We start from the raw sequence: 11,560 nt of genomic DNA, 5'->3' as shown, positions 1-11,560 counted from the left end.
AAAAAAATAACCTGGATTTGAAATTATACAGAAATAATCATCGATAGGTCTCAAAATTCAGATAAAACTTATTGTGAGAGCCTGAAACGTGGGGTCAAAGAAGGACAGAAATCAACCAAAATTATGATATGGTATAGCAAAAAGCAGGTTGTAAAAGAAAGAAAATATTTTTACCATCAAACAAAAGAACTGTATTTTATTCAAGACGTGGAGGATAAGGAACAAATGCTCAGCTGGTAGGAACCCCTGTCCAGGTGACAGACAGACACAGAAGATATCAACAGATTCCTCAGAGGGCGCCCAGGAGGAGAGCTGCTGCTCTTCCTTCTGAGGCTCTGTGATGCTTTCTCGGGTACGTCTCAGAGGGAAGCGGTATAACGCAGCCTCAGATAGGAAACCTCTGACGGACAGGAATCACCGCACGCATACTGCAGGCTGAAGGGTGGAGAAGCTTCTTCTGTATCCATGATAGGCTTTAAAGAGAAGATGAAGGTAGAGCTGTGGAACTCGGTGAGCCAATTGTCCTTATCCTTTCCTGATCCATATAAACGCTGAAGCTGTTCCTTGTTCTTGGGTGGGCACTTCTGCTGGCATTGTTGGGGAGGTGGCACAGGAGGGCATTTCTGCTGGCACTGCTGAGGTGGGCATGGCTCAGGGCCCTTTATACGTGGGCAAGGTTCTGGACACTTGGGAGGTGAGCAAGGATCAGGGCACTTAGGTGGGCACACTGGAGGTGGCTGGCAAGGCTGCTTGCACTGCTGCTGTTCAGAAGACCTCTTTCTGGAGTCTTAATATCTGAAAGAAAGTATATGACCGTGTTCACAAGAAGGAATTCTTACAGAGAAGAGCGGAAAAGCTTGTGTAATAACAACAGATACTATCTCGGCAATCTCTAAGCATGGGCTTTAATATCTTTAATACCTTTCAATGAATTTCTGACTTCTCTCTCGCTCTTTAGCAAATCGATACATCACCCCAGAGAAAAACTTTTCTTTTCTCACACAACTTTTCCAAAGAAAATATCTTTATTTGAAAGAAACAAGCAGGTGTTTTTACTTTTATTTCTTTTTCTTTTTTATGAAAACAACATGTTCAAAAAAGGCCAACACAAGCTCTAAAATCCTGGGCAAGCTCACAAGCAATTGCTATCATCGTCTTCTCTCATGAGGTACCAACAGAATGACATATACAGAGCAAAGGACAATCAGGAAGAATGTAAGGACCTCACACCTTCTAAGATAAATGCCTCTAACATCAGAGCAGAGGGACACCAAAAAGGCATAAGAAAGGGAAAATACTGTATTCTTTATCTTTCATGTCAAAATTTCCTATCAATTTCTTCTTCAATACAAGAATTCAAACAAGGTATCAGAAATCTCATAAATACAATATAACTTTGTGCCCAAATTGCAAGTTCCCATCCAATTAGTAGCATTAAACCCATGATGGTAACTTTGGACCCATCAAATTTGCTGTCTCCAGGATAAATGCTACATTCAGAAGCTGAAGAACAAATTTGAACTAAAGAATCCTACTCACCACGTTCTCCAAATTCAATTGGGACTACAGTAGCAGGAGGATGGCTGTGATGCAGCAGAGGACCTATTCATTGGGGCTTGCTGTCCCACCTAGGAGGAAGGGGAGCTGCCAAAACTGGTCCGGTCCATTCATTTCCCAACCAAAATGCAAATCCATCTATAAATGGCTTGGCAGAGACTCTGAAAACAAGAAATGTCCTGCTCCAGGACCTCCTCAATGGATTACGTTCTCATGACTCACAGAGTCCCTGCCTTAGCTCTCCGTTTCCGTGGTTTATGGCAGTGGGGGGATTTGGGAGGTTCTCTGACTTGTAATCAAAATTCCCCTTTCTTGATTGGGGAAGACGACCCTTTTCTATCTTTCGCCTTCCTTGACTTCTAAAACTGCCTTCCTAGCTACACTTGATCTGCTGACCATTTTGATGCCCATAATGGTTTCAAAAGGGTCTGGCTACGTAGTGACACTTTTCTCTTTACCTCAAGATTTTCTTACAATGCATTTCCCATTTATTCATGGCTTGCCAAGCAAAGTCTCTTCTCTTCTTCTAAAATGGACTGAGGGAAGTTAGCAGATCATCTCAGATGACTTCCCATCATGACACTTAGACACGTTCAGTAAAGTGGTGACCTCTAGGGTCCTCCTTTCACTGCTTTGCTCCCTCAAATAACGAACATCCAGCAGTCAGATTCCTGGGACCTTTATAAAACTGTTTTACTTCAGGCCAAAAGGAGTTCACTAAGAGCATAGCATGAGCTACCATAACTAAGAGGAGCTGGCAGCTCAGACTCTAGATTTTCAACAGAAATCAAGCATTTTGCTCATACCGCCCAAAAGTGTTATACCACCTGCTCTTATCTAATTTCTCCCAACTAACCTCTTTGGATTTCTTCACCTTGAAGAAAGCCCAGAGGATTCTTCAAATTTTCTGGCTTCCTGTCCCTTTGAAATTATTGGGAATCCCAATATGCAACACCATTCAAATAACTAATTTATATGTATTTAATATTTATGAATTATTTAAACACATGTTGTTCCACAGCAAATCTAGGGATAAATTTAAGAGGAAGTTGAAATCACTTTATTAAAAATGCAGTCCCTGAAGTTCATTGCCATTCATATACAATTTTTCAATCATTAATAACAATTTTATTATAATTTTAACTTAGTTTTTACATTTTCCATTTTGGTCACAGTGGAACGTATGTCAAATAAACCTATTTCCTGCTCTATTTTCTTCATACAATTTGTTACTGTGCTGGAAGGAAGTTTTGATGCTTAATTTATGGGTCAGCTTCAGTGGCACAGAGTCCACGGTTATCTGGTCAAACATTATTCTGGGTGCTCCTGTACAGATTCTTTTGGATGAGAGTATTTTTTAAATCAGTGACCTGAGTAAAGCAATTGCCCTCTATAAGGTGGGAAGTCCTCATCCAATCCACTGATGGCCTGAATAGAACAAGGCTGACCTTCACCCAGGTAAAAGATAATTCCCCTGTCGGATCGACTTCCAGCAGCGTTTCAGCTCTGCAGATTTTGAGTTTGCCAAACTTTGTAATCTCTCTCTCTCTCTCTCTCTCTCTCTCCCTCTTTCTCTCTCTCTCTCTCTCTCTCTCCCTCTGTCCCTCTCGTTCTGTAACATATTTCTATATGTATATATGTACATATATGCTGTAATATATAATTTAAATATTTCATCTGCCATATCATGTACATGATTAACTATGGTCAACTAAATTAAAAATGTTCAAAGTTATTATAAAGTGAAGTTAAATTAAAAATTATTAATGTTATGTAATACATGTGGTGTGGAATTATGACAAATATAATGAGGTTTTAGCGAATAACTGAAGTTCGGGCAACAGTGTCCTAGCATGTTCTCCAGAGATTTCCTTTCTGCCTTTTCAGAGATTTAGCTGTCAACATTTCTTCCACAGTTCCTCTCTTCTATCCTGGGCCTGAACACTACTCTTGTCTATGCTGTCCCCTTGGGCACTGAAGCTTCTCGTGATGGGCCATGGCTGGTGAAGAGCCGTGTCTCGCTTAGGAATAAACTTGTAACTCTCACTGAATGTTACTGTAGAATGTGGGAACACATGTTTAATGGAATCAGGATAGCCTACCTCACCTGAGGAGAACACTTCCCTAGACTGCCCTCGTGTGCTTAAAATTCCTTTATCAGGAAATAAAACTGTTGTATTCCATAAGTAAATATCAGATTTCAATTGTGTGAAACCAAAAATAGATATAAGATACCATTTAAAACCCACAGCATCACATATAAGTGATTGAGAGTGGGGTTGGGAGGGGAGAGAAGATCAGAGCACTAAGGTCTGAAATCTAGATGAAATATGGACTTAGGGCTCATCTGATATACTTGCTTTCTTCTGCTCTTTCCAAACATGCTTTATGGCTTTGAAGACAGTAATAGAAAAACAAATTTTCACCGTTTATTCTCTGTCTTCTTCTTCAACTCTCCGGAAACCTCCACCAGCCATATTACCTTCGCTGCCCAATATATACACCTTAACTGTTCAATTTAGTACTTTGAAATGTTGCCCATGCATTTAGTAACACTCCTTTAATATCTTTTATAATTCTTCCTGCTGTCAGGAGGAAGAAGTGGCCTAGTAACTTGTCTTGGCCAAATAATCAGGAAGATTTTCAGGAATGTGGTTTTATAATGGGAAAGGAGGAAGAAGAGGACAATGAGGAGGAGAGGAAGAGAAAGAGGAGACACCTGAAACCTGTGAAAGAGTCACCAGCTGGGCATGCGCCAGAAGTTCAGGGCATAAACTTTCCCTCCATCTCAGCCACATCTTCAGTGACTACTACATATTTTTTAAATATTATGATAAATTGTTATAAAAATATTACCTCATATAATATAATGGGGAAAACATAAAGCTGTTCAAAAATAAGCATGTTTATTAAACGGCCAAAAATAATCACTGCTTATATTTTGCTGTTTTTAGTGTTAGGAGTTTTCAATTTTCATAAACCCACACACATGCATACATGTCTCTCAGGTTACTGATTTGAGATCTTTTATCTTCTGTAAAACACATGCCTCCAGCCGTAAGTTGCTCTCTATGCACTGCGTTACATTTATCCTTAAAGTTCTTCTATGTTTTCTTTTCATTTTCATTCATCACAAAGTATTTTATATGTATTTGTTATTTCTTCTTTGAGCCAATGTTTATTTAGGATTATATTGCCAAAGTCACAGATGTCACAGAAACAGATAGTAGAATGGTGTTCAGCAGGGCCTGGGGGATGTGGGAAAAATGGAGATGTTGGGCAAAGGGTACAAGTCTGTAGTCATACGATGAATAAGCTCTGGGAGTCTGAGGTACAGCATGGTGAGTCTTGATATTAACACTGTGTTGTGTACTTGAAACTTGCTGAGAAAGTAGACCTTAAGCATTCTCACCAAACCCAAATGCACACACACACACACACACGCAAACACTCAGCCATACACACAGTTAAATGGCTACTGTTGAAGTAATTAATGTATTATGTAACCTATGGTGTAAATCACTACACAAAGTACACATATGTCAAATCGCCACATTATACACAGTAATGTGTACAATTTAATCAATTATACCTCAATAAAACTGGAGGGGAAAGATGAAAGAATAACCATCATACAAAAGAGTAACAACGTTTGAGAAGCTCTGTGTTCCTTCTCCTCCTTGCCTCTCTTAGGCTCTGATACTATTCTCTGAGAGAGCTTCCCTTATCCATTATTCTCTGGGGCCCTGTATCCACCTCATAGGGGATATTCACTTTTAATCACCTGTACTGACCACATCTGAAGTAGGTAGGGTTGAAAGTGGGGAAAGGAGGGCTGGAAAGTCATTACAATTCTTGAAAAATCAGTCTTTTTCGTTTTGGCATATAGTTTATTTAGTTGTCAATTCCCTCAAACACTTAGTAGGCACCTGACATAATTCGTTCCTCCAATCATTACTATGTGCTAGAGACCTCACTCAGGTCCTTTTCTGGAAACAATTTTCTGGCCTGATTAAATTGCTGCCTTGATCCCTGAACATAATACAATTACCATGAGGCTCCCTGGCACACAGGTGGAAAGACTACAACTTTTGTAACATTTCTCTATTGTTACAGTCAACTGAAATTGGGCTTCAAGTTCAAAACCACTTCTAGGGCTTCCCCGGTGGTGCAGTGGTTGAGAATCTGCCTGCTAATGCAGGGGACACGGGTTTGAGACCTGGTTTGGGATGATCCCACATGCCGTGGAGCACCTAGGCCCGAGAACCACCACTACTGAGCCTGCGCGACTGGAGCCTGTGCTCTGGCAACAAGAGAGTCCACGAGAGGGAAAGGCCCGCGCACCGCGATGAAGAGTGGTCCCTGCTTGCCGCAACTAGAGAAAGCCCTCGCACAGAAATGAAGACCCAACAGAGCCAAAAATTAATTAATTAATTAATTAATAATTAATTATTTTAAAAAAACACTTCTAATCTCATCTCTTACTCTTTAGGGCTTACAAGTGTTGCGTTTCCTAATTCAACAAGGGTTTGAATATCTGGGCTGTATTTTTTCCTTTTCATTTTTTTCAATTTCCGACCTGCCAACTAGAAAGTTTTTCCTGAACATATGTCTATTGAAATACCCTGGTCAAGTCAACAAGTGACCAACATTTAGTCTGCCTCTCAGGATACCATGGACAACCATTACTGCAAACATTTTGCCATTGAATAAAATGTATCACCACATTGATGGCTTCTAATATCAGATTCCTTGCCAAATACCTCCAGACTCTTAAGCCAATGCCCTAATTTTAAGATTTCTACAGGAGCATCACACCTCACAGAACTAAATTCTCTGTCAGGTCAAATAACACTAACTAAAGTAGAGACAACTCCCAAATATCAGTGTTGATTTCTCACTCATGTAATATTCTGATGAGCTTTGGGCAGTAATCTGGGGATCTTTTTCTTCTGCAGTTCTGGCATCTTGGACTTCTTTACATCTAGGACCACAAGAAGAGATATGCTTAAAGAACACATCCCTATTCACGGCTTACTGGACCACTAAGCTAAGCACTTAGAAAACAAGCTGCATAGCAACAGTCATTTTGTAAATCTAGATAAACATTGGAAACCCCAGTGGACCTCAAAGGTGGGTTCAAATCAATCAAGAAAGTAACTTCAGAGGTGAAAATATATAATAAGACCCTGAGGTTGTTGAGTTTCACAGTAAGAAGAGCATGTTGTGCACATGGAGAGCAGGCAGCGCTTTGCCTGGTAAGGACACTTTAAACTTCCCATTATTTGTACTACCCATGTTTTCAGAACTACTATAATTTTATGCACAATATCCCAATATTTCCCAAAGCATTTAATGTGTCATATCAGATTATAAATACAGTTAAGTTGGAAAAGAAAAGGAACACAGAATATGAAAGTGTAATATAGTTTAAGAATCTCTTTCTGTGCTGTACTAGGTATGTCTGAGCCTCTTTCCTGCCGGAGCAAACATGGTGGTGGTGGTGATGGTGGTGACGGTGATGATGACAGAGACAATGATGATCGGCCACCTCTCAAATGCCAATTATGTGCCGGGCATTGTGGCAACTGAATTACACACATTCATGTAAATTTTATGCCTAAACAAGTAGGCACTGTAAATGTGGTTTTCCCCACATTTTAGTTGAGGGATTGAACTTCTGAGGAGTTAAACAGTTTGTTCCTCAAATCAATCAAGCAATAATTAAGAAAATAACCTGGATTTGAAATTATATACAAACAATCATCGATATAACTCTAAATTCAGATAACACTGACTGTGAGAGCCTGAAAATTGAAATCGAAGAAGGATAGAAATCAACCAAAATTATGATATAATATTGCTAAAAGCAGGTTTTAAAAGAAGGAAAATACTTTTACCATCACAAGAAGAAATGTATTTTATTCAGGATATGGAGGATAAGTAACAGTTGCTCAACTGGTAGAAACCGCTGTCCAGGTGACAGACAGACACAGAAGACAGCGAGAGAATCCTCAGAGGGCCCCCAGGAGGAGAGCTGCTGCTTTTCCTCCTGAGGCTCTGTGGTGCTTTCTCAGGTACCTCCAGAGGGAAGCGGCATAGCAGACTCAGATAGGAAACCTCTGACCGTCAGGAATCACCACACGCATACTGCAGGCTGAAGGGTGGAAAGCTTCTTCTGTATCCATGATAGGCTTTGAAGACAAGATGAAGGTGGAGCTGTGGAACTAGGTGAGCCGATTGCCCTTATCCTTTCCAGATGCAGATAAAAGCTGAAGCTGTTACTTGTCCTTGGGTGGGCACTTCTGCTGGCATTGCTGGATAGCTGTCCCAGGAGGGCATTTCTGCTGGCACGGCTTAGGTGGGCAAGGGTCTGAATCCTTCTTAGGTGAGCAAGGATCAGGGCACTTAGTTACACACACTGGAGATGTCTTGCACTTCTGCTTGCACTGCTGCTCTTGAGAAGACATCTTTCTGCAGTCTTAATATCTGAAAGAAAGTATATGACCGTGTTCACAATAAGGAATCCCTACATAGAGAAGAGCAAAAGCTTGTGTAACACAAACGGACAGTATCTCTCCAGACTCTAAGCATGTGTTTTATTCTCTTTAATACCTTTTAATGAATTTCTGACATCTCTCTCGTTCTTTAGCAAATCTATTCATCAGCCCAGAGAAAACTTTCTTTTCTCATACAACTTTTCCAAAGAAAATATCTTTGTTTTGAAGAAACAAGCGATGGTTTCAGTTTTATTTCTCTTTCTTTTTTTTTTATGAAAACAACATATTTTTAAAAGGCTATCAAAAGTTCAAATATTCTGGGCAACCTCACAAGCAATTCCTATCACCATTTTCTCTCATGAGGACCCGACAGGATGACTTTGTACAGAGCAAAGGGCAATCAGGATGAATGTAAGAGCCTCACACCTTCTAAGATAAATGTCTCTGAAATCACAGCGGAGGTCCAAGAAAAAGGTATAGAAAAAGGTAAACCCTTTGCTCTTTATCCCTTCATGTCAAAATTTCCTATTAATTTCTTTTTCAATAGAGGAATTCAAACTAGGTATCAGAAATCTAGTAAATACAATATAACATTGTGCCCATATTCCAAGTTCCCATCCACTAAGTAGCATTATACCCATGATCATAACTTTTGACCCATCAAATTTGCTGTCTGCAGCATAAACTCAACATTCGGGGCCCGAGAACAAATTTGAACTGAAGAATCAGACTCACCAGGTTCTCCAAAGTCAATCGGAACTCGAGTAGCAGGAGGATAGCTGTCTTGCAGCAGAGGACCTTTTTATTGGGGCTTGCTGCCCCACCCAAGGGGAAGCGGAGCTGTCCAAACTAGCCTCGTGCAGTCATTTCCCAACCCAAATGCAAATCTATCCATAACTGGCTTAGCAGGGACTCTGAAAACAGGAAATGTCCTGCGCCAGGATCTCCTCACTAGATTATGTTCTCATGACTCACAGAGGCCCTGCCTTAGCTCTCCGTTTCAGTGGTTTATGGCAGTGGGAGAATTTCAGGGGTTCTCTAACTTGTAGGCAAGTGTTCCCTTTCTTGATTGGGGAAGATGACCCTTTTCTATCTTTCACCTTCTTTGACTTCTAAAACTGCCTGCCTAGTTGCACTTGATCTGGTGGCCATTTTGTTGTACATACTGGTTTGAAAATGGCCTGGCTACCTGGTGACACCTTTCCCTTTACCTCAAGTCCTTCTTACAATACATTTCGCCTTGATCCACAGCTTGCTAAGTGAAATCTCTTCTCCTCTTCTAAAATGGACTGAGAGGTGTTTGCAGATGATCTCAGATGACTTCCCATCATGATACTTAGATACGTTTACTAAAGTGGTGACCTCTGGGGCCCTCCTTTCACTGCTTTGTTCCTTCAGATTAAGAACATCCAACAGTCAGATTCCTATGAACTTTATAAATCTGTTTCACTTCCGGCCACAAGGAATTCACTAGGAGCGTAGCATCACCTACCATAATTCCAATCAGCTGGCAGATCAGAACTTAGACTTACAATAGAAACCAAGCCTTTTACACATACCTCCCAAACGTGACATCCCACCTGCTCTTACCTAATTTCCCCCAAAGGACCTCTTTGGATTCTTCAATTTTTGAAGAAAGCTCAGACTAGTGTTTAAATTTTCCGGCTTCCTGTCTCTTTGAAATCATTGGAAAACCCTATCTAATAGGCAATGCCATTCAAATAACGAGTTTTAAATCTATTTATTATTTATGAATTATTTAAGCACATTGATTCACATCAAATCTAGGGGTAAATTCAAGAGATAGTTGAAATCACTTTATTAATAATTCGGTCGTTGATGTTAATTGCCATTCATACACTACTTCTTAATCGTTAATAATAATTTTACTATAACTTTAAGCTATCTGTAGATTCTTCCATATTGATCACAGTGGAATAAACGTGAAATTAACCTATTTCCTGCTCTACTTCCTTTATACAGTTTGTCCATGTGCTGGAAGGAATTTTTGATATTTTTTATGGGTCCACTTGACTGGAACAGGTTGCTCAAATATTTGGTCAATCTTTTTTCGGGCTTTTTCTCTAAGGATGCTTTTGGATGAGAGTGATATTTAAATCAGTGCCCTGAGTAAAGAAGTTTGCCCTCTGTAAGTGGGTAGGCCTCATAGAGTCTGTTGAATAGAACAAAAGCCGGACCCCTCCCCCATCCAGGTAAGAGACAATTCCCCTGCCTGATGGCCTTCCAGCTAGGGTTGGCCCTGCATATTTTGGCCTTTCCAGCCTTCCTAATCTCTCTCTCTATATTTGGCTCGTTCTCTGTCTCTTCTCTCTCTCTCTCTCTTGCTGTGTGTGTGTGTGTCTCTCTCTCTATTCATATATATATGCATATATACATACATATATGTAAATTGAATATTTCTTCTGCCATTTCATGCACTTGATTCCCTATGGCCAATTAAATTAGAAATTCATAAAGTTAGTTTAAAGTGAATTTAAAGTAAAAATTATCAATATTATATGCTACTTGTGATGTGTAATTATAACAAATATAATGAGCCTTTAGGGAATAACTGAAGTTCAAGAAACAATGGCCTAGTATGTTCTCCAACCCTGGCAAAAGATTTCATTTCTGCCTTTTCAGTCCAGGACCTGAACTATCTTCTGTCCCCTTGGGCACTGAAACTTTTCTTTATGGGTCATGGCTGGTGAGCAGCCCTGTCTCATTTAGGAAAAGTTTTCAACACTGGCTTTATGTTACTGTAGAACGTGGTAACACATTTTTAATAGAATCAGGATGTCCCATATCACCTGACCCCAACACTCCCCTAGACTACTGTCATATGCTTAAAATTCCTTTATCAGGAAAATAAATACTTTTTATTCCAACAATCAATATCAGATTTAAATTGTGTGAAACCAGAAAGAAATGGAAGATACCATTTAAGACTCAAACCATCACGTATAAGTGACTGAGAGTAGGTTTGGGGAGGGGAGAGAGGATCAGAGCACTAAAGGTCTGAAATCTAGGTGAATTACAAACTTAGGGCTGGTCTCTTTTCTTTCTTCTACTCTTTCCACATGTGTTTTAGGTCTTTAAAAGACAGTAATATTAAAAATGTATTTTCATGCTCATTTTCTGTCTTCTCCTTCAACCCTCCAGTCCCCTCAACCTGCCATAGTACCCTTTGCTCCCCAACATGTACTCCTAACTGTCCAATTTTGTACATTTTCATGTCAATGCATTTAGTGATTAGTACTTTCATATTTTTAAAAATTCAACATTGTGAAAATCACTATACTACCCAAAGCAATCTACAGATCCAATGCAACACTGATCTAAGTACCAATGCCACTTTTCACAGAACTAGAACAAAAAAATTCACAATTTCTATGGAAACAAAAAAGACCCCAAATAGCAAAAGCAAACTTGAGAAAGAAAAATGGAACTGAAGGAATCAGGCTCCTGGACTTCAGACTATACTAAAAGCTACAGTAATCAAG

General features: G+C 39.8%; 1 protein-coding gene across 1 annotated transcript; it reads right to left on the bottom strand.

Moving 5' to 3' along the window:
• Positions 1–264: 264 nt before the first annotated feature.
• LOC309660754 (uncharacterized protein) lies at positions 265–788 on the bottom strand (the record flags this gene model as incomplete). The annotated part of the gene is made up of 1 exon (XM_082461798.1): positions 265–788. A coding segment is annotated over one exon (429 nt), but the record flags the coding sequence as incomplete, so codon positions are not given.
• Between the last annotated feature and the right edge of the window lie 10,772 nt (positions 789–11,560).

This window comes from Balaenoptera physalus, assembly GCF_965194825.1.
Source record: "Balaenoptera physalus genome assembly, chromosome: 1".
Classification (NCBI taxonomy): Eukaryota; Metazoa; Chordata; class Mammalia; order Artiodactyla; family Balaenopteridae; genus Balaenoptera; species Balaenoptera physalus.
This window is presented reverse-complemented; position numbering and strand designations above follow the sequence as displayed.